This window comes from Filicampus tigris, chromosome 4 (assembly GCF_054856515.1).
Source record: "Filicampus tigris isolate MCC_2025a chromosome 4, RoL_Ftig_1.0, whole genome shotgun sequence".
Classification (NCBI taxonomy): domain Eukaryota; kingdom Metazoa; phylum Chordata; class Actinopteri; order Syngnathiformes; family Syngnathidae; genus Filicampus; species Filicampus tigris.
The window spans coordinates 22046904-22070043 of record NC_141220.1 but is presented as its reverse complement, the minus strand read 5'-3'; the positions used below and the strand labels follow the sequence as shown (position 1 = coordinate 22070043).

Here is a 23140-nt window from a genome sequence, read left to right as displayed (position 1 = left end):
TGGGTTACGTGATCAAAATTACAGGAATGGAACACAATCTTCATCACATACGCTTTTGGCTAATAACTTTTTTTTTTTAATCGAATACCATTTTTTTTTCAAACAACACCACATGGGAGAGAGAATATTAATTTGTTTATTGAAACAAGAAATATAGAATAATTAACAGCTTGTCACTAAGGAAAATACACTTGTGATCCACATGGAATACGATAAAGGCCATTGTTTTGGGTTTATTTTGCAGAAATGAAACATCTCTTTTGTCCCGGTACTGGATTTCCTCAAATAGTGGCCAACCCTCTCAGACACCTTCAAGATAACGAACAACCCACTGAAAAAGATGCCTCCCGTCTCCCATTAAGAAAAGAAAACGAGCATTCACTGCAATTAGCTCAGTTTTTTATGCTATTCATATCAAGAATAAACTTTTTTTTTTCAGTTAAACACCCCTGACAAAACAAGCCCTAAGTCAAAACAACATCAACAACAACAAAATGACGGTCATTCTGCTGAATGTTGATCGTCGCTAAAGACGCAAAAAAAATTATCACATAATGGGAATTACTTTTAAGTCTGCACATTCAGGAGATTAATGGACTGGTAATATTGGTTCATATTCCAAAAACGTGTTTAAACAATGTCCTCACCCCCTATTGAGTAAATAAAAGCTCCCATCCACTATTTTTGGAAATACAGTGTGCAGTTGACTCAAAACCCCCACAATAAGTCACTTTTGTTCCCACATTAGCTTGATGCATGCAAGTCTATAAAGAAACAAGAATAAAGCTGTTCACCTTTCAGTGTGACAAACCCAAGGACATCAGTGTCAGTGTTTTCCTTGAGGAGTCTCGTAGCGGGACTACAGATCTTCGGATCCACGGATCAGCTCGGCGGACACACCCATGTCTAATGGGGCGTCGTCAATGAGGTGCGGATCGTTTCCCGTCAGCGACAACCCCTTCAGGCATTTACTTAGGCTTTCCTCCTGCTTTGAATTCCCATCAGCCCCTGCCTCCGAATTCCCAGCATCCCCAGCCTTCAACGTGGTATCTGGATCTAAGGCGGGGGTCACAGCAGCCTCTGTGCACTCTGGGGATCCCTCAGCCTCAGCAACATCTGTAACCTTCTCCTCCGGGATGGGTGTTTGGTACGGAGGGGTGATTGTGGCTTGCGGGGAGGAGAAAGACGTGCTCAGGTCAAGTGAAGGAGATGAAGACGGAGATGGGACCTTCTCTTCACCTGGGGCTGTCTCAAAATCCACCTCTGGCGTTGGTTCACAAGCGGCCGCACACACTTCATTGGGCAGACATGGCTTCTGAGCCACTTCTTGCCCTAACACCACATCCAAGCCCTCTGCTGGCGCAGTCTGCTGAGCCGGCGTCACATCAGAATCTCCCATCTCCGTTGTCTTTTGATTCTCGGCTGGCTCCTGCTGTGAGTCAGCAGCGTTGACTGAAGACTCGGTCTTCCGGATGATTTTGTTTCCCATGGTGAACCTGTTGTCGTGAGATAAGTCATCTTCATGTTAAATGCGTCTGGATGACCTAATATGATCAATGCAGACTCTTTTGGGACGTTGTTTAAAAAAAATAAGAGAAACACAGTGAAAAGACACCAATTCACTATTCATAAATTCACCTACAGTGAATATGATGTCTATATATCTGTTCGATGCCAGGTTCTTGTGATGTCAAAAAAATAATGCAAGATAAAATTAAATCATAATAATATTAAATAGGACTCATCACACACTTGCCACAAGTGCTTCCAATTAATGCCCAATCAAGTTCAGATGTTCTAGCAGGCTATTCCTGTCATCTTTGTAGTCGGATCTTACATTGCAAGCCACGCTTGCAGAGAGCTTCCACAGCATCAGAGGAATCTTGTTGTTCAAAGGAATCAGTCAGTCATAAGAAGGGTACAAAAGAATCTTCAAGGTATTTAATAAAGCATGAAAGACAGTGAATGTGGCCGTCAACAAGTGGAGAAAATAGTGCTCAACAGTGACATTACCAAGAACTGAACCTCCTTCCAAAGTTGATGAAAAGAGGAGAAGAAAATTGGTCAGGGAGCTGCAGTTGTTTCTGGCAAGTACAGGTTGTTTAGAACATGAGACAACAATACAATCTCTTCTTCATGAGATAACAATCTCTTGTCTTCTTCATGTTTGGCCCATGGGACAAGGGTGGCAAGAAGGAAGCCTTATCTTGCAAGAAAACATACATTCTGCCTAGTAACATGTGCCAGGTATTCTTGCATCTGCTACATAGTTATAATTTGAGTGTAGATGTTAAATTTTGTTGCCAAACCCCCACCCCCTAAAAAAGGCTATTAAAAAGTACACCGGGCAGTAAGTGCCAAAACACTAGTGTTCCTGGAATTTAAGTGATTGGTGCTCTGCGGTTATACAAAGCTCACTAAGGGTAATGCACTTTTTACTGGCCTTCCAAAGAAAACTATTCAAGGGCTCGGCGTTTAGTCAAAGCCAAATAGAGAGCACGTCGGTCCACTTAAGAGTTGCTCCCTCGGACTTTCTGTTAACATGTAGAACAGTAAAGCTTACATTGGTAGGAAGTAAGGAAGTACAAATAATTTTTGGAGAGATCAAATCAACTACAGTCGAGTTCTTGATTATGATCTTGGGGACATTTAAATGGCGGAACAAAAAGAAGGGACAGCAGTGACATGGAGTCAGAGATGGGCACAAGTCTCTAAGGCCAAGTCTTTAGGTTCCACGTTTCAAGTCCCTAACCACGAGTCCAAGTCAAATCCAAGTCCCTGACCATGTCCAACGGCAGCGCTGCAGCAGCCTGTTGTTCCTGTTGTTTGCCATTGTTACCTTCCGTTATCAGGCAACATATTCCCCATTCAAAGCTAGCTAGCGCATTACAAATCAAGAACCAACAACGTCCAAAGACCTATAAAAGGCCTTAATTTTGGCCAAGAAACACACCAGCTCCCTTATTATATACCAGCCATCTGGTAGTCTTTTGGAAATGTTGCCTATGACCCAAAAATTATTACAAAGGAAATGCAACCTTCAGTTTCCTCAAATTCTCTTTGTTGTCAAGCAAGGTACAGACGTACCGATTTTTTCCGCATCGTAACTGATTTTAAATACGAGAGACCACCTAAATAACCAGGAAAAATTTGGCAATGGTGTTCTGGGTTCTTTTGCTGTGGTGTACTGCAGATGACTACCGCAGGACAACAACAATCGCAGGTCTCTTCAACAAAACGTCAAACCAAGACTGAGCTAGGCTGCATGATGTAAATTATAAAGAAAAAGTAGAAGTAGAAATGGAAAAAGTGAGGCTAACTTTTCACTTATCTGATAACGAACTTGGGGAAATATTGAACAGGTATAACATTTACGATTGACAGCGGCGACTATTTTTTGAGAGACTTCCGATAATTGGGCCTTTGCTGACTTTGATTGAAAAATAAGTCAAATGCTCAAATTAGGCGTGTATATTTGCAATGGTAAATTAAGTTTTGATTAGGTTTCACATAGGCAAATTGTCAACCCTGACTTTTCCGAGCAGTTCGGGAGGAAAAAGTACTTTAAACACACCCCACACCAAAGGTCATTCAGGATAATCTTTTAGAACCATCTGATAATCTGGATTTTGATGAGTTCAACCAGAAGGGAGGAAAATGTTCAAATCAGGCCTGATTGATTGTCAGTAACCGTCTTGAAAGACATCTGACAAATCAGACCTTTGGTGACTTTGATCATAAAAGATTCAAAATAGTGAAATTCAGGCCTATTAATTGTGAGTACCCCGCAAGCATGCAATTTTTCACAATCAATACTATACAAAGGATCAATAAAATTAGGCTATAATGTAATGCTTACATTCCAAGATTAGATTACATTGTGATCTCTTTCATCCCTCACAGGACCTGTCTTCTCTCAAATGTCTCTCATACTTCAAACTACCAAATGAAGGACCACAACTTTGGCACGGTGTACCGCATCTTTATGTAATACATCTCCGTTGAAAATATAAATGGCAACAACAATTTTAAGAAAGGCATTAATGCATGGACACTAACAAGAGTCCTACGCACTGCCCCGCCCCCCTCTTCATACTTTACAAAAAAATGACTCCACATATTATAATCTCATATTAATCCACCACGATGTAGTTATAGTGACATTAAAAGTTTAGAGACGTGTCACCCACCTTAATGTACGCTGGCTGGCCGACGATTGATATGCACGGACACTCGCTTTTTCTATGGTCGCGCGCGCGCGCTCCCTCCGTCCTATAAAGTTGGCTCTCGGGAGCGCGCCTGTCTCTTCTGTTCAAGCGAACGCGCGCGCTCCCGTGGACCTTTTGAGGTTCGGTAGAAAGCTTCTATTTACACAAGTGTCAGAGCTTTCTTGTAAATATTTGTTTAATATTGATAAAAGCAGTCACGCGGTTGTCATTGAAGTGCACTGAGGAATAAGTCAACAGCGATTAGCTGGCTGCTGATTGGCTAACTTAGTGCAGTGAGCTCACCGAGCTTCAGAGATAACAACAAATAATAATAATAATAATAATGATAAAAATAATTTAAAAAAAAGCTCCACTGCATGGGGCCGGTGCGAGTTTTACTCATCACTTATCCAGCAGATGGCGCTGTGACGCCAAAAAGTAGTGTGCAATACTGATTTTTTGTTTGTTTGTATCTGATACCAAGTCACAACAAGGCCAGTATCGTCGATATAGATGTGATACATGATGGCCATTGTGAATTTCGTGAAAATATATGAATTTTCCACCCTCCCGGGTAGCAAGCACTCCAGCGCATGAACCTATTAAACAAAACGATGTGATTAAGGAAATGGCAATAATTATTATTTGAGCGTCCGCTATCGCCATAATGTGTAGGCAGCCTAAAAGAAATGTGCAATTAGCTAAATTGCCCATAATTTACATTTTAAGTCTCAAAAACAGATGTGGTGGAAATTCACACATGATCATTGAAGGACTGGCTCGTTAAGTAACTTTTCTTTTGCCTGGCTAAATGGCACAGACATGCTGCTTTGACACTGAAATGGATAGCATCCTATTGAGCTGACGTTAGCTACGAGGCTAGCCATTAGGTTATGCAAAATTATTCAAACAACCCAAACAAACATTTTATACCCGTACCACATTGTGTCACAACATTCCAGGCAGCACTGAAGTGTGCTGAAGAGAGGCGGTGTAATTGAGAGAAAAAGGAGGGGGCAGAAAAGGTCTCCTACACTGAAAAAAATGTTGTGCATCATTTACTCAATTTTATTTCATCAAGTGGTTTCATTAACTAAAATCATCTGAATGCAGATATATTTTTTGGCAGACTATATATCTACTTTAAAAATGATTCTGGATAGCGATGATTTCATTTTGTGCAACCACTTGGCAAAATAAAATTGACTAAATTCAACCATCAAAAAAGGTACTTGCTCTTCGATGGCACATGATTAAAATGTGTTAAGCAAACACATATCATTTGTTTATTCTTGAAGAAAACACTGGAAATTTAAATCCGCTTACCACATTTTAATCATGTGCAACCGATGTACATGTTCAAATTAAGTAAATCCAAAGGATCGAGAGTAAAAAAGCTACGTTGAAAAAAAAATGGAATGTTGAATTTACTCAATTTTATTTCATCAGGTAGTTGTACAAAATAATATCATCTGGATCCAGATACATTTTTTAAGATGTATCGTCTATTTAAGAAATGCATCTAGATCCAGATGATATTTTGTACAACCACTTGACAAAATAAAATTGAGTAAATTCAACAAAAACTTTTTTTTATTGTACAGGAGCAGTAGTTTCCATGCACAGAGCAGACAATACGTGCTGCTTTGTGTATGGTGAAGTAATTGTTTAAAGGTTTTATAATCACCATACCATCAATGCTAAATTACTGTATGTACATTAGCCCATCTATGGTGTTTTGCATTATACGTTAGCATTAAACTAGTGGAAATTTATGTGGGTTGGTTCAATATTTTGGTGTTTAAAAAATTTACTGTAAAAATTGTGAGTGACAAGCAGCTTAAAGAAAGCACACTTTGTCTCTTATTTGGAGAACCGAGTACTCTTTTTTTTCCACAATGTGATGGTGTACGATCGTCTCCAATAAGAGTGACAACAAACGCTAAGGCATACTTTTAAAAAAGTGTTTTAATAAGTTTAACTTCTTCATTGCCGAAGTGCACCGGCTGTTTTCACAGCCACTGGTTTTCACCTGATGCAGGTAAATCCGGATTGTATCCCCGTGATTAACGAGTGTTCTCTGGATGCAACCACAAGTCAAGTGTGTGTGTGCATTGCCGAGTTTACTGTCAAGTGAAAAAGATTTCTCGTACAAGGCGCATGGCGTCGTCACTGCCTTGGTTTTCAGTCAAATGCTCTTTGTCCGTTTTCTCCATCTGCCGTCTCGAGTCCTCCTCCTCCTCATGGGTGCTCCTGGCGTAAGGCACAGTCTCCATGTCGGCAACGTCCAAGTCTGTTTCTGAAACGTAGTTCTCGTCGCATGCTGACTCCCCCTCCTCTAAAGCAACCAGCTTCCCTGTCTTCTTTATTGAGGAGACACTTTTTGCAGCAGCATCCTCTGGCTTGGATTGAACCTGTCGTGGACAGGCAGGTAGGCTTTTGTAGTTTAATGTAAATAATACAAAAATTATTACTAAAACAGTTTTCCATTCACACAGTTTAATTTATTCAACAAACATATTAATTAAATAATAAACACAATTAAACGTGTCAAATAAAATCACAACATATTGCTCATTCTTCTTTTATTCATTCATCAAATTACATATAGTAGCTTATTGATTTATTCAAAAATAATAAAACAAAAACTAGAAAACTATTTCTAAAATTGACATTTTTTTATACATCTATATTTTTTTTACTAATCAAATAAACTTTTGTACATCAATCTAAGTTTTTTATGTGTATGTAATTTAACTTTTTTTTTTACTCATCTCAGAATGAGCTCTTTTTTTAAAAATCAATTGTGGCCATTGAACGTGAAAAAATTGCCCACATATGTTGATGTTTTGTAATGTCCAAAAAAAAAAAAAAATTTAAAAAAGAGGAAACGGCGTCACCTTCTGGCCGGACAGTGGAGTTGCATGCTGGTAACCAAGATATGCCGCAGCCGCCTCTAGCAGCTCTTTCTCGTTCATGCAGTAGAAAACAGCCCTTGGAAAAAAAAAAACCTGATTGTTTACGATAATATTAAAAAAAAAAAAAACAGAAAAAAACGAAAGGACTTTGATGAATGCTCAATTTTGACTCGCTGACTTCAGCTACCGTGCGGGTTTCTTCTTCCTTTTGGTTTTCAGGGTCTGCTTTTCCTTCCCCTCGTCGCCGTTTTTTTTGGACATCCACAACGGCAAAGTGCGGCGTCGCTCCCACATGTTGTTGTTGTCGTCCACTTCGGTTATATATGCGGCAGTATTTGCTGTTTACGGGTGAGGGCTTCGTTTTTTGTTTTTTTTTTGCTTACATGCCCGAAGGTATAGGCGGTACAAAAACAAACGCAATTCACCATAAAGGAAGGAAGTGACACATCGGATGCGGAAGTGTCATTTTTTTTGCCCGCAAAACTTTATGGAATAAAAAACAAACAATCTAACAATGTCACACAGTGGAAGATCAAAATTAAACAGAAATCAAAATTATGTGATATCAGGAAATCCAATTAGTAGTTAGTTACATTGTACCACTATTAAACAAAATAGTCTCAACAACAAAAAAAAGACAATAAATGTAAAAGGTAAAGCACAGTAAAACAGGAAAAGTATCTCTATTTGCAACTAAGGTTTTAAAGGATAAAAAGCGTTAAAAATGTCACTAACTTACTGCTTTTCTTAATGTTAATTAATTTGATAGGGTTAAATATGGATTTCAATTGCTTCCAATAGGAAAGGCACAAATGGGCAAAGGGGCTCACCAAATAATGTAATTTTAGTAACTTTACAAAGGCACACAATATACAGTAAGTACAATTTGCGTTTGGATTTAATCTCAGGATGCAATCACATCTCAGTGTAATTAAAACTGCAAAGTCTGCATCACACCCTCATGCACACAAACACGCGGCTGGTTCGTCTGTTGCTGTTTTCTGAAAATATTTACTGAGGCTTTTACTTCCACCACATGGCCATTTCTCTTTTTCTTTTTCTTTTGCATAACCATAAAAAACTGAACCAGAACTCATAGTTAAACAATTGATTATATTTGTATGGCCTTTTTCCATTTTATTGCCCATTTATGATTGCTGTCTTATTCATTGAAGAAGGTATATACAGGTGCATCACAATAAATTTGGATATCATGGAAAACTTGATTTCAGTAGTTCCATTCAAAAAGTGAAACTTTATATATGTTATAAAGATTCACCACACCGAGTGAAATATATGAGCGAGCCAATTTTAGGGGGAAAAAGATGGATAAATAAATGCAAGAACTATCTGCATCTGCCTTTCAGTATCTCTGGACTAATAGTTATTTGTAATAGCATGACATCAATGAATATAAAGTTATACATAGAAAATATCACATTTTTGAGAGGTGAAATGAGAACCTCTCAAAAGCACTTTATGATGATAATATATATATATACCGGTATGTACAATTTTTGTCACTCTTCATAATACAAATTTGTATCCAACTGTGACTTTTTGCTCCAAAGCTCTCAGTTAGTCATTCAGGCCTTTTAATTACGCCGCTAAAGCCCCTTGCGACAAGTGCTTAGGCCTTGATTGCAAAGAGCAGCTTTGCATATTGGACTAAATTAAAGAGTGAAGAAGGAAAAAGGGGGCGAAATACTGGGTCCTTCTCACTGAAAACTCTTCATGCCATAACCGAAATATTGAACTATTTCTTTTTAAATGGACATCTGTTAAGAGCGCCCCACCACTGACCTAAATATTTCCACCATTGACTCTCTTTGGCAACAAACACCAGTAAAAGGTGACATATTGTACACAATCCTACCAATAATTAACATTGGTACATTGTCCTCATACTAAAAACTAGTTGAAATGAAATATAAATGTGAACATTTGAGAGAAGCCCGAAGCAAAGTGCAGCAGGGCTGCTCATCCTCCTCCAGGCTTGCTGCCACATGCACAGATCAGGCTGGACTAAGAAGATTTATAATTTTTCAGCAAGGAAAAAGCTGGTTGTTGCTCCCCCACCCCAAATTTGTGGGTCAAACATGATCAGGAAAAAAAAAAGTAATCTAAATCTAGCGACATGACATCATGATTCCTTGTTGTCAAATGAATCGTTGCAGTTTTCCATTACAAAAAGAAAACGTTGATGCATGTTGGAGCATCTACAGGGTCATGTTCGGGGGAAAAATGTGTTTATGGGAAAACGTTTTACAATAATAATGATCCCTATTTATAATTTCATATTTACCTGCAATTTGAAAGCAAAGTGCAGTCTCTGTCACCGAAATTTGCAGGAGCAGCCAGTCAAAGGGGAAGTAGATTACAATAATGCCATCAATCTCAAAATATCCCCACTCTCTCCTTTATTATTGCCTTGTTTCCTTCCTTCTGCTTCCAATCTGCTTCTTCCTTGACAATCGTGACATGTTTTTGTGGTTTAATAAAAGCTATACAGTACAGTGTATTGTATGTATTTGGAGCCTCAAAACACGATTCATGATTGCAATTTTTCTTGTTACTCAATCCACTTGGTTTGCGGCGAAGACTTGCCAACCCGTTTTTTTTTTTTTTTTTCAAAATGGTCGACTTTAGTCTGTGATTGGCTGAACTGCTCACTGTGTGGCCAGTTTAAGGGTTAGTGGTGAATTCTGAGTTTTTGCCACCTGGAAATTTGTTATCATGGTGAAAAGGTCTCAAGTCAACAAGTGGTTGGGTTTCTGGAGTACCTGCGCACCTATCCAGGGATAGATTATACCAAGTAAATCTTTTGTGAGCTGCCTATTTCCCCAAATGTGTCTGTTAACAATCTGTTATGAATTTTAAGAATTGTGAGGTAACAGTGGGGGTAATTGACGTAATCCCACATAAGAACAGAGATGACTTATATAACTCGAATAAGATCCGCCATTTTGAAGGGGCAGTACTACTCGGGGTGGACAAACATGTCAAAGGCTAAGCAGAGCTGCGGTGAGCTGCAGAGCTGCGGTGTTCGCACAGATTAGCATTAGCTAGCATGTTTGGCGAAGAAAAAAATGCAGCAATTTCACTTTATAAAACCAGTTTATTTCTTTACATCATATTACATTCACTTTTATTATGTTTTCATCCAATACAGTGCTATTTTTCTTAATTAGAAACGTCACAAAAATGTTCTGGGGAATGACGGAATGCATTCATGGCGTTTTAATGGCGAAAAATGATTTGATAGAGAGAGAGATAGAGATAGATTGAGTTATATGCTTGGTCACCAAACTGTAAAATGAAAGGCATTGTTGAGTGACCTGAGTCGAACTGGACAACATGAAGGTCAAAAGTCAAACAGAAAAGTCACTTTCTCTCAGCTTCCTCCCAACTGGTGGCAAGCAGACTAATCTTTCCGCTCGTCTTCAGGGATTTAACTCCACTTTTGATTACGGGTCTCCGCCACTGGCCATCTGGCCGACACACGCTGGTGATTGGCCATATGGCGCTTGGCACACAGATTTAGGAAGTTCGCCGTGCTTTAAATTAAACGGGGTGTCTCTGTTAGTGGTTGAAGTCCTTAAGGGAGAGAGATTTGATGATTTGCTAAACGCAACAGTGAAAAACACAGAAAGTCTGATGAAAGAAAAAGAGGAAGTGGAGCGCCTTTCAAGTGTGCATGCGCATAAAAATGGTCATGAAATTCATCTTGTCTTGTCCAAATGGCCACAATAAACACAAGTGATTGCAAAGTAAATGTTTTCTGTTGGATTGAATTCCCCAAAAAACAGTCTATAAATATGGAGATTTGATCTGTTTTTCATAGAGTGAAAAGTGACACATACTGTACAGTATGCTAAAATGATTTATTTATGATCAGTGGTTATTGCGATGAATGGAGTTTAGCAGTGTCAAAAATTATGCAGGATTGTTTGTGTTTACCCTTGGAGATTCCCAGAACGGGTTAAAATGACTTTTATGTGAGAAATCATGGGGATTATTATTATTAAATATCCAGTGGAGGAGTCTTTGACGGCAAAGTACTATTGGGACCACTCTGAAAAGAAAAACATGAATGCAAATAATGAATAAATAAGCAAAGAATTTTATGCGTTTTTAAATTTCATGTTACAAGAATTAAATTGTAATATTCAGATAAAAAAAGATTGATTTCAGGAGAGCTTTGAACAGCATTTTTACAAATGCTTGATAGTTTTGCAAACTTTGTGAGTGTTTTTTTGCGTTAGATATTAATAGTTTTAGAAACTGTGCTACAAGAATCACAGTTAGAGTTTAAAGGGGAATCAGCCCAAACACATATTTTTCTCTCAACCCCAATAGTTGAAACAAGGCATTCTAATAAATATTGCGTCTGTGGAATAAGAGTTAATCCACCCGTCTTTAGCCATCTCCGGAGGCGGCCATTTTGTCACTTCTGTCGACTGAAATGACATCGCAACTTCTCAGGGCTCAGGTAACGACCAATCACGGCTGACCTGTTTTCTGAAGCTGAGCCGTGATTGGTCGTTACCTGAGCCCTGAGCAGATGTCATTTTCAGTCGACAGAAGTGACAAAATGGCCGCCCCTGAGATGGCTAAAAAGAGGTGGATTTTGCTGCTTAACCCATATTCCACAAATACAATATTAATCAGAATGCTGTGTTTCAACTAGTGGGCCTGCTGGCAACATATTCTTGAAAAAAATATCTTTGGGTTGATTTCCGCTTTAAGCATCCGGGAAAAAAACGGTACTATAGGATCTTTGTAACTTCCCATCACCAGGGACCTGTGTACCCCAGAAAAGTGGCTAATTTAACCAGATCGGGCCACAAGTCTGACGGGGAATAAATTCATGCAATTTAATGGAACAAATATTTGAATTTAAATTGCAGGCTAGTGCTTGTGACAGTGTACAGCAAGAAACATGAAGTAGAACCTTTAATTGCTTTCGTGCGCCTCAAAAAATTTGTGGCGTGGTGGGCAGAATCTGACCTTCTCACCTTGATTTTGACACAATTAGTATTTCCCATGATTTGCTTCAAACAACACACCACATTTCCAGCAGCCACAAGAGAGCCCGAAGCAGGAGGAAGGAGGATTTCGTCTCACTTTTTGATCCCTTATTTCTTCAACGTCTGCTTTCTAGGCACCTGATTACATCACACCCAGCAGGCAAGACACCATCGGGGGTTGCCATGGTGACGGCACTTGTCCTTAATGCCTCTTGGCTTACTCTTGTTTTGAACTTTGTCTGATTTCACTGATGTCAAGAGCAGATCGCTCACGGTGGCAGCTGCAGTGTCACAGCTGGCGTTCATTGAAACGGTGTACAAGTCCCACACACTTTGTCGTAGCATCTCAAATGTCATCCGGCTCATGTCGAGTTGGTTTTAAACATATTATTGATACGTCTCAATATGAGGTCTAGACCTTTTTTGCAATGATCACAAATGCATGTGGATGTGAAAAACTGTAGTCAGTCACTCTTTACCACCAGGAAGTACCCTGGTGCCTGTTGTTTACAAACATGGACAAAAGGTTTAATAGATGAAGGGACTAGTGTGCGGTGTAATGCATAAGTACAGTATTGGTCTTGATGCACATGCGTGATGATCTCTCTCTCCCTCAAGCTCCAGTTCGGTCTAGTCTTAAACCCCTCTTGTGGCATCCTCCTCCTCCTTTTCCTCCTCTTGCTCTTCATCTCTTCACTGATGTGCTGATCCAATATCTTGACTTGTGTAACGTGTGAGCTTCAGTTCCCCCCCAGCAGGGAGCACGTCTGTTGGGGTGAGGGGTTATTAGGAGGAAAACTAGTCGTCATCGTTCACGTAGCGCCAATATTGACGTAAACATGTCCACTGTCGCTCGGGTTTTCACATAAAAGCGACCAAAACTCCCAGCAGAGGCGATGAACGCAGGTGAGTAAGATATTCATTATTTATTTATTTTTTATTTTTTCTATGAGAATAGAGTAGTTTCTAGTTAATTGCGTAGCTCTAACGGTCTTGAGCTCAGCACGAAAGCATTTACAGTACAGTATTTGCCTTTTTTTAAAAAATAACAGACAAAATATATTACATGATTCAGTGAAATTCTTCTTTTTGGGCGCCTTGTTTTTGTCACGTTAAGTAAAGAAGAATTTAATGTTAATGATATTGTGGTTGGTTGTGCAATATACAGCTCTGGATAAAATTATGAGGCTACTACAAAATTAGACAAAACTAGAAGTAGAGGAATTCAATATTTGGTATCAGGATAAGAACACAATATTACAAAAAGAAATTGAGCCCAAAACAACGATATCGCAGCAAAACTACTCTCCCATTGTCGACCACTTATAAAACCTGGTTGCGTCGCCCCGGCTGAAGCGTAAAATGTACCAAAAATATTAAAATCAGCTGTCAGTAGGAAGCAGGGAACTTCCAAAACACTGCAAAAAAAAAAAAAACTATTATAAAGAATGTATATTTGTATTTTATTGACTGTTAAAAATGCGCCTCATAGTGTCATCATATTTTAGTATAGTTTTTGGTTTTCCTGTGGCATGATTCAGAATGCTTGCTTTGAGTTTAAATACCATTGAGCGCATGATTGCGATGTTCTTGAAAAGTTGTGATGTGCCGTGCCTTGCAGTGGGTCAAGATCACACGGCACTGTGGCAGCAAGCCGCAGCACATTTCAGCACCCTGGGGCCACATGTACTATTTGGGGCAGATTTTTACGTAATGGACGCAAATGTGGCACAACGTGTGATTGCTTGGCTCTTTTCGTGTTTTTGTTGTCTTTGCACATGAGGCTCATGTGAGGAGGCATGCAACATCGCACTGGGAGATGTTCTTACGACAGCCAAGTTACAGTAACTGAATTGCCATAAAACGAATACAATACAACAACTTTTGTTGACAAATTTCCATACAACGAATATAGTATGACTGTGAATTTTGACAACACATGAGTAGATAAATAAGTGGGAAAAAAAAGAAAACTGAGTGAGACTTGAGCAAGCAGATGGCCCAAGTATTGTGTGTTGATTCCTCCCGGCCTGTCATATACATTCCGAGCCAAAGACAACAAGTGGAGACACACAAATCCAGCTAAGTGCTGTCTGGCTTTCCTTTATTCCCTTCCTGTCCTCACGCACTGTCTGTGGCCTTCCTTTACAGTCTGGATGCTTCTCCTTTTCATTGAGGAGGGATTTGCTCGGGCTCAGAAGACAGCAGGTAAGATTGCAGTCTGCTTGCATTGTTCAAAAGAGAGCATGCACGTCCCATCGTTTGTCTTTTTTTTTTTTTTATATGTATTGTCACTTCCAGGGAGATGCTGTAGGCCCCTTGATAACATGCAAAAGAATGGAAATGTCAGCAAAGCAAAATCCGTGGCTCGTATTGAATTGCCTGGAGCAGGGTTTTATCTGAAGACACAAAATTCACTCACTCTCAGGGAACGATATTTTGCTAGAAATGCAGATATTTGTATAAAATTGACTGGTAAAAAAAGTAGAAGTACTGATTCAACTCTTGTACTTAAATTGTTCTCCCTCCAAAAGTATTGGAATGGCAAGGTCAATTGGTTTGTTTTTTGTTGGATAATGAAGACATTTGAGTGTCAGATCATCGTTGTCACCGTATGGAAACACTGTGGGATATGTACCAGGAACCGCTTTCATTGGATATATTTTCATATCTCGAACTTGTAATTATGTGTCGGGATAAGAAAAATGCTGAATCAAAGCAGCATCCATTTTTCCAGGTCATAGTAGTTGTATCTGATTGAAAGTTGACAGTCGAGCGGTTGGTTCCAGCACATTCAACACGCCTCCAGCATGTGAGAGCAGGGAGAAAGGCTTGATTTTGAAGCCTCATTTCATTTAGTTGGCAATGTTTTTAATGGCTGAAATTTGGCAGGGTTGTTGACAACACTATTCACTGCGGTGTGTGAAATTTAATAGGCATATTTATTTTCACATTACACACACACATAAGTATAGTTCTGTTTGTTCTGTTTTAATTACACTAAAGCAAATTAATTTAATCAGTAGGGTTGACTTCCCCTTTAATAGTATTGAGGCACTATTTTTGTTTACATATCATTCCAAATCCGCCAAAATGTATTCGGCCTACTAACTTTGCAGTATAAAGCAGTACAAAACCGTGTGTAAGTGCAACTAAGCCATGTCTGCCATCTATTGGTGAATGGTGATATTACAACTTGAAACTATAGTCCACTCCTACATACTCGCAGTCCGGCACCCTCAGATTTGCATATTCATGAATTTGTTTTTTCTTTATTTTCCTTTGTATTTTTATATATTTTTTCCCCCCTTCCCAGCTTTTTCTGCATGTGGCCCATGGGCCGCCAGTTGCCCATCCCTGCATTAGACCCTCACTTGTGTCTTGTGCTCGGTGTTATTGTGCAGATGATGGCGCGGCATCCAAAGGTCTCAAACCGTCTCAGAGGCCACCACGTTCTCGCCACTGTGGGAACTGGATACGACACGCGGACGGCGGCAGCTTTAGCTCCCCAAACTACCCCAACACCTACCCTCCCAACAAGGAGTGCCTGTATGTGTTAGAAGGTAAATTTACATGATTAGATTAAAATATGCAGAGCTGGGCATTTTACAAAAAATTCACGGTGCGTTTATCACCTTCCGCCTACAGCCGGGGTAGCCTTCCACCGTCCGTTTATCCGCCATTTTGTCCGACCGGACCAAATCGTAATTGTCTATAGGCCGGTCCGACTATCATTTTAAACGGGCTTCCGTTAGCGAGAAATAAAGGAAAAAATCTATTTTATGTGCGCTCATATGTATAATTTGGGTCTTTGCAGTAACACTTTAAAAAATTGTGGCTCTAGTGTTCATAAATGAATGTTTTAATGTGATAATAGTCATTCTTATTGGAACTCTTAATTTAAAGTTTGTTGCCTGTAAAAGAAAGCGAGTAAATCGAATTTACATAATCCATGCACGTCATGGCGCATGGTCACCACCTCTGCCTCAGTCTGAGCCAGGAAAAAAATCCTGGTACATTTGTACAACAAGAATATTTCTAATTAAATTGTGCAGATTATAGGTCACATTGTTAGAAAGAGTTTTGCATTCATTTATAGTGGTCTCTTTTTTTTACGTTACAAAAACCTGGCATTTGAATAAGGGTGTGTAGACTTTTTATATCTTCTGCTCTGTCACTGAAGTTGGTTTAACGGGAAGCAAGTCCCATGCCATAATGACCTGTGCGACTCACTCTGCCGCCCAGCGCTCCCCCGGCAGAGGATTGAGCTGCAGTTCAACAAGTCCTTCTACATCGAGGCATCCTTCGAGTGTCGCTTCGACCACATCGAGGTGCGCGACGGCCCCTTCAGTTTCTCGCCGCTCATCAACCGCTTCTGCGGCGCCACCTGCCCCGGGCTGGTCCTCTCCAGTGGACGCTTCATGTGGATCCGCTTCTATAGCGACGAAGAACTGGAGGGGATTGGTTTCCACGTCCGCTACAGCTTCACGGCAGGTGATCACTTTATTTAATCATTTTGTCGCTTGACATGGCTAGTTTACCTTGTTTGGGAATATGGCAGACCACGTTGCGCCTCGCTGGGTGTCTGGCGGTCCGAGGGTGTATTCTATTACACGCCTGTGGCGCGACTGACGATTTGGTGACAGAAAGTAGAGTAGAATTTAGATGAGCTAAAAACTCTCTTCAGATCTCTTTCACAATCCCCGTTGCTTTGAAAAGTTGATTTCACCACAGACTGTCAATCTGAGAATTTCAAATGATTGCTAGAAACTCAAATGTACTGTCTTTTGTTCCATCCAAAGATCCAGAGTTCTATCTGCATGTGGGGGGACTCCTGAACCCCATCCCAGGTAGCTTATCAATGACTTATTGTTAAATTAAAACAGAATGCTGAGACTCATTGTTCTTCCTCCTTTTCTTTCTCCTCCTCTAGATTGTCAGTTTGAGCTGTCCGGGGCTGATGGCCTGATCCGATCCAGCCAAGTGGAGGAGGAGTACAAGGTCAAGCCTGACCAGGCCGTGGACTGCATCTGGACCATACGCGCCCCGACTAACAACAAGGTGCAAAACCTGCCTGTTTATGGTTCGCTATTCACAAATGAAAGGGGGCGTTTGAAGTCAAGAACAAAATGCTTTTGTGCCATATATGCTAAGACTGTTAATATGACTTGACTGTAGTACACGCAACAACCAATCAGAGACCGAAGACGTGATTGCGTTATTTCTTGTGCAATTGTGGGCACACTCATTGCAGGCAATTAGTATGATAGTAACATTTTGGTATGAATAAGGTGCCTTTCATGATGGTTAAAGTGGACGATGATGAATTACAAACTTGAGTTCCTCCATGTTGTCATTGTTGTAGATTTACCTGAGATTCCTGGAGTACCAGATGGAGAACTCCAACGAGTGCAAGAAGAACTTTGTGGCTGTTTACGATGGAAGCAACGCCATCGAAGACCTCAAGGTCATTCGCGGGCTTTGTTTGAACAGACGTTTTGACCACAATGTACTTCTGTGTGGCAAATATCCAGATTGCACCTCTAGTAAACAAACCCTAGCTAGCAGGATAGTAATTATAATTTGGTAAATTATGCAAAGCCAAAGCAAGCTCACATTTTATACATACCTGTGAGATAATGTTTCCACAAACCCGATGATGGAGGTTTGGCTTTAGAAGCACTGGCGGAGCTAAAGGGGGGGCCGCGGGGGCACTACCCCCTCCTGAAACGGGGTGTTTTACATACTTGCTCAATAAATCTGCAAATAAATCTTGGACTCGCCCCCGGTCCAAGGCCAAATAATTGACATTTGGGTATTTTCCGATGTTTTCTGGAATCTCTTTTTTTCCCCTCGTTCTCCATAGAGGACAAGAATAGATGTTTATGAGTATTTTCTGAAGACTTTTTGGGGTTTGTAAAAAACATTTTTTGTTTTGTGGGCTCCCTGAGATAGCCTTGCCCCCGCTGTGGCCCACCTTACAATAAAAGTCAAGCTTTGGCACTGTTTAGAAGTGACTACTTTTTGTGATCTTCTCTGTACAACATCTACTCGATTTATCCTCCATATTCATAGGTTCCACTGGACTGAATTAACTTTTGGGGTAAATTTGGCATTAAAAACCTCAAACAAAATACATCTTTCTCATCCTTTACAGATACCGATAGTCAGTTGCATACTGCCACTCGGAAATAATTTGTCACCTATTATTTACAAACATTCTGAAAAGGTCTATAAAGGATCACGGAGATCTTTGGAGGGAAAAAGTTATGTTGCTATGTTGGTTGCAGGCCAAGTTTTGCAGCACCGTGGCCAACGACATCATGCTGGACACGGGCGTGGGCGTGGTGAGGATGTGGGCAGACGAGAGCAGCCGACTCAGTCGCTTTCGGATGTTGTTCACCTCTTTCGCTGACCGTGAGATGACAACAATTTTTACTCATGACATGTGAGCCCCAGGGCTGTGAATAACTTCTGGCGTGACTGTAGGTCTAGCCCTATTTCAAATAGACCATAGTGATGAGCATGACAGTTTTTTTAAGTGAACTGAATCATTTGAATCAGTTCATCAAAAAGAACCATTCAAAAAATGTGTTCACCCTTTCACCCCCCCCCCCCCCCCCACACACACACACACGAACCTCTCCCCGGGCACGGATGGAGTGAGTTTAAACCCCCCCACCCAAAAAAACCCCACTATTGTGCTCACCCTGTTGTACTGTTGCTGTAATTGTAATTTGTCAAAAACTTTGCAGTTTTAATTTAACGGAATGCCCAGCTCTGATGTTTATGTTGTGTTTAGTTTCACTTTAACAATGCACTCTATATGTGTGTGTGTGTGTGTGTTGCAGCTCCGTGTGTAGGCAGGGCGTTCTTCTGTCACAGTAACATGTGCATAAACACTTCTCTGGTGTGCAACGGAATACAAAACTGTGTCTTTCCTTGGGATGAAAGCAACTGCAAAGGTAATACTTTGGATTTTTATTTATTGGCAAATGATCCTTTTAGTAATTTGAGGATCTAACATGCTCTGTCTTATTCATGCCTGCAGTCAATTGGCAGACATGATATACTTAGTTATACTTAGTCATCTGCTTTTTCTGTTTTCGTTTTTTCAAACTAATCCTAGTAGTAATTTGTACCTTTTTTTTAATAATTATACTTTTTTTCCACTTGATTTTTACTAATTATATTTTTTTATTTTTCTGTACGTTGCTAATTGCAATGCTTTTCTGTTTATTTTTAATTTTGCGTTGATGTCGTGAAATACTGTCTTACATTTATGCCAGTAACGAGACACACACCTTGCATAAAGTTCAACATTTATCTTGTCAGTCTATAGAATATTCTGCCAAATGTGTTGGGAATCATTGATGTATTTTTATTTTTTATTTTTTTGCCAAACTAAGATGAGACTGTATTTTTTGATTGGCAGTGTTTTTTGCGTTGGAATTCTGCCACGGACGTCCTTTTTGCCCAGTCTTTTCCTTATTGTTGAGTCATGAACACTGACCTTAAAGCGAAAGTGGACCCGAAAATATTCTTTACAAGAATATGTTCTATGCAGGCCCACTAGTGGAAACTGACTGATTTTGTGTTTGTGGAATATGAGTTAAGCAGTAAAGAAAAAAACGTTTTTGTCCATCTCAGGGGATGGCCATTTTGTCACTTGCCGTCGACTGAAAATGACATCACAATTGCTCAGGGCTCAGGTAACGACCAATCACGGCTCACCTATTTTCTGAAGCTGAGTAGGGCCAACCCCTGAGATGGCTAAAAAAACGGGTGGATTTTGCTGCTCAACTCATATTCCACAAACACAATATTAATCAGAATGCCATGTTTAGAGTAGTAAAGGTGCATAGAACATATTATTGCAAATATATTTTTAGGCTTGACTTCCCTTTAACCGAGGCAAGCAAGGCCTGCAGTTCTTTAGATGTTGTTCTGGGTTTCTTTATGACCTCCTGCACGAGCTGCCATTGTGCTCTTGGGGTCATTTTTGTTGGCCGGCTGTTAACCACTGGTCCTTGTTGTGGATAATGCTACTTACATTCGTTTGATTTTAACCATTTAATGGGGAAACCACGAGAAGAGGTCGGATACTTTTTCACGGCACTGTACTTTTGATCCAGTGAATGTTATTCCATTGTGCTGATATACCTTATGAAGTGTCCATTGAGCGTAATAACGGAGCGTCCCGTGTTTTTGTCACACAGAGAAGAAACAGAAAGGAATCTTCCAGCACATGACGAGAACGCACGGCACGGTGATTTGCGTGTCCACGGGCGTAGTCATGCTGCTCCTGGCAGTCTCCATCTTGGTGCAGATCAAGCAGCCGCGCAAGAAGGTGTTCACATGAGCTCATCTTCAAATTCTAACTGGGATATCTTTACAAAGGTGTCCCCATGTTCAAATACTGACTGTGTGTTTTACATTTTAGGTGTTGGTACGGAAGAATAACATGTTCCAGCGAGGGGACTACCACTCGCCGTTTGAGCCTCCGCACTATGAACTCTTGACCCTCAGAGAAAAGGTTAGAGTGCTAAACTCAAGACTGGGATTATTACTCACATTTTTAGGGAGGGGGATTGAAAATAATTCAGCGAATTGAAAATAATTCAGAAAGCGGCCAAATACTTGCCTCAAGCTTTTTGTTGTCGTTCCTAATTAAAGTCGGAACATAAAACAAAGAGAATGACACGTTGTGTATTTAACCAAACCACATAACTTCCACAAGTATTCTAGCTTAATGATAACACACAAAGCAAAACAATATAGATGGGCTAACAAAACTAGCATCAACGCTGGTGTATTGGATAAACACAAACGGTGCAGTGACACATGTAAACAGTCAATATAATAATGCTCAAAGGCATACTTTTTTTTATTCTCTGCCACAAATAACTAATATTAATGCATCTTACTGCTATTTAGCTACGTAGTGCTATTATTGTTCCGTTATAAACTTAAAAAAAACATACAGTAATAATTAGATAATGTAAAGAATTAAACAAATGATAATATTGTCAAGTGCTATTTTTTCCTCATTAAAAATATGTTGAATTTTTTTTGTTGGTGAATTCAACGTGTAAGTTAAGGCACAAAGGCTGTTGCAATCTGATCGCCGAGCCGATCAGGTGTTGTTGTTTTTTAGCTGATCAGGGATCAGGGCAAAATATCGTTTTTCTTGATGTTCATAATTTTATAGGTCACAAAGTGACGATATAATCAAGTCACACCAAAAAAGCTGTATTAAAACAATGTTGACTTGTGAGTGGTGTATGTTTTATAGAAACTGTCAGGGGACCTGGGCGATCTTTCGGAGGAGCTTCAGTCCCTGCAGGCCTTGAGGAGGTCATCTTCTTCAGGCTCACGCTGCGTTCATGAGCACCACTGTGGCTCTCATGCCTCGCTTAACTCCATCAAGGGCGCGCACGGGGCGGTCCGCGGCTCTTCGGAGCTCTCCTCGATCCGAGGTGACGTCCAGCGGGCTCCGCCTCCTCGGCGCGACTCCGTCGGCAGCCTGCGCAAGAAAAGCTGGCCTAGCATCAAAGCCGCTGCCAGCCTCCATACGCAGTACAGCCTGGCAGAGAGACACCATCGAGTAGTGGAGGACCACGAAGACGACCACGGGGCGGGGGATGCCGCCGGCTATGACGTGTACGTACACAGGGCTCCCAATAGGAGAGGTCGCTACGAGATGGCTCAGCAAAGATCTTTATCCATGGACTTTTAATACAACTAAACCCGCTAGAACTGTAACACTACAATGTGTCAGCCTTCACTTTTTTGCTTCTGTGTGTTACTAAGTATGCATTCGATTCATTAGCCAGGTTTACATGCAGACATATCATTACGATTAAAATCATTCTGATTGAAGATCTCTGGCCAACTGTTCATATGTGATGTGATCTAGTCTGATCAGCCATTTGGTTACATGTGCCATTAGATTAAATAACAACAGCTATTTTACAGCCACGTGATAGCCACAGATCAACGTAAACATCACGTGATATATCGAGACGGAAGGCAGTCGTCTATTTACATACATACATACATATACAGCACAGCAGTTGAGACTGTTTTTACACTTTTATTAAAAAGAACAGATTGATGAAAACAAGTTACAAGTAGTTAAAACTAGCTTTCCCATATACAGACCAGCTCTGGTTGGAAGCCATTTCCAAGTGTGTAAACGACATCATCACGCAGTTACGTCAAGATTAAGCATCAGCGGCAGTTCTAGAGCAATTTTACTGGGGCGGCCGGGCTAGGGCCAAGGGTTTTGGAAGAAGGCCACAGTTTTAAGCATGCAACACGAGACCTCGGAGTCAACAAATATGGCGGGTGAAAAGGCAGAAGGGGTCTCAGGTCGTGTCTTGACGGCGGCGCATTTTTAGTGTGAAAACATGACACAAAAAGAAAAGACTTTGGGCTCCGTTGCGGGATGACTGTTTTCATTTTGGATCCCCACCGAGCTAACCCTAACCCGTCACGTCGCTTTCTGATCGGCCGTACGTCACTGTCAACCGACTGCGTGCTCGTTTGTCCTCGGACCACAGCACACACGGTGCGAAGTGGGGCCAAAAAAAATCCAACAAGTTGAATATCCCCGATTTGAGGTCGGACGTCCTTCAGAGCAGAATTGGGCATTTTACAAAAAAATTGTGGTCTGTTTATCGACTTCCGCCGTCCGACTATCAGCCCGGATCAAATATTAATCGACTACAGGCCGGATGGGCTTCCATTAGCGTTTCCGACTACCAACTTTGACAAACTAAAAAATAAATAAATAAAATAATACATAACTCCAATCAAGCACAACAAGTGGTAAACACGATAACAGGAAATACTAGTGATGGGACGAACAACACTGGCGCATCAGCACTGTGCCGAGTTCTCAAGTGTGAAACCCCGTATTGGTGCGTGTATCGCTTTAACAAAAAAAATCATGTGACCAATACAGGAAATGTGTCGTTTG

General features: G+C 40.5%; 3 protein-coding genes across 4 annotated transcripts; 1 reads left to right on the top strand and 2 right to left on the bottom strand.

Annotated features, from left to right (window-relative positions):
• Positions 1-117: 117 nt before the first annotated feature.
• Positions 118-4354, bottom strand: LOC147148953 (uncharacterized). 2 transcript variants are annotated; one of them, XM_086028594.1, is made up of 3 exons: positions 4191-4354; positions 1240-1496; positions 118-1167 (listed from the first exon to the last, which is right to left on the bottom strand). In XM_086028594.1, the coding sequence occupies exons 2-3, from the start codon at positions 1487-1489 to the stop codon at positions 860-862; spliced, it is 558 nt and encodes a 185-aa protein (XP_085884720.1). In that variant the 5' UTR covers positions 1490-1496; positions 4191-4354; the 3' UTR covers positions 118-859. The 2 variants fall into 2 exon arrangements, with proteins under 2 accessions (XP_085884720.1, XP_085884719.1); XM_086028593.1 differs by having other exon boundaries at positions 118-1496.
• A 1804-nt stretch (positions 4355-6158) lies between these two features.
• LOC147148952 (uncharacterized) lies at positions 6159-7581 on the bottom strand. The gene is made up of 3 exons (XM_086028758.1): positions 7314-7581; positions 7109-7202; positions 6159-6622 (listed from the first exon to the last, which is right to left on the bottom strand). Exons 1-3 carry the CDS (start codon positions 7418-7420, stop codon positions 6338-6340), a joined length of 486 nt encoding a protein of 161 aa, XP_085884884.1. The 5' UTR covers positions 7421-7581; the 3' UTR covers positions 6159-6337.
• Positions 7582-12795: 5214 nt separating this feature from the next.
• neto2b (neuropilin (NRP) and tolloid (TLL)-like 2b) lies at positions 12796-22038 on the top strand. The gene is made up of 12 exons (XM_086028268.1): positions 12796-13062; positions 14308-14364; positions 15561-15719; positions 16402-16650; positions 16959-17006; positions 17090-17217; positions 17522-17623; positions 18447-18573; positions 19008-19121; positions 20376-20506; positions 20600-20692; positions 21452-22038. Exons 1-12 carry the CDS (start codon positions 13053-13055, stop codon positions 21893-21895), a joined length of 1662 nt encoding a protein of 553 aa, XP_085884394.1. The 5' UTR covers positions 12796-13052; the 3' UTR covers positions 21896-22038.
• The last annotated feature ends 1102 nt before the right edge of the window (positions 22039-23140 follow it).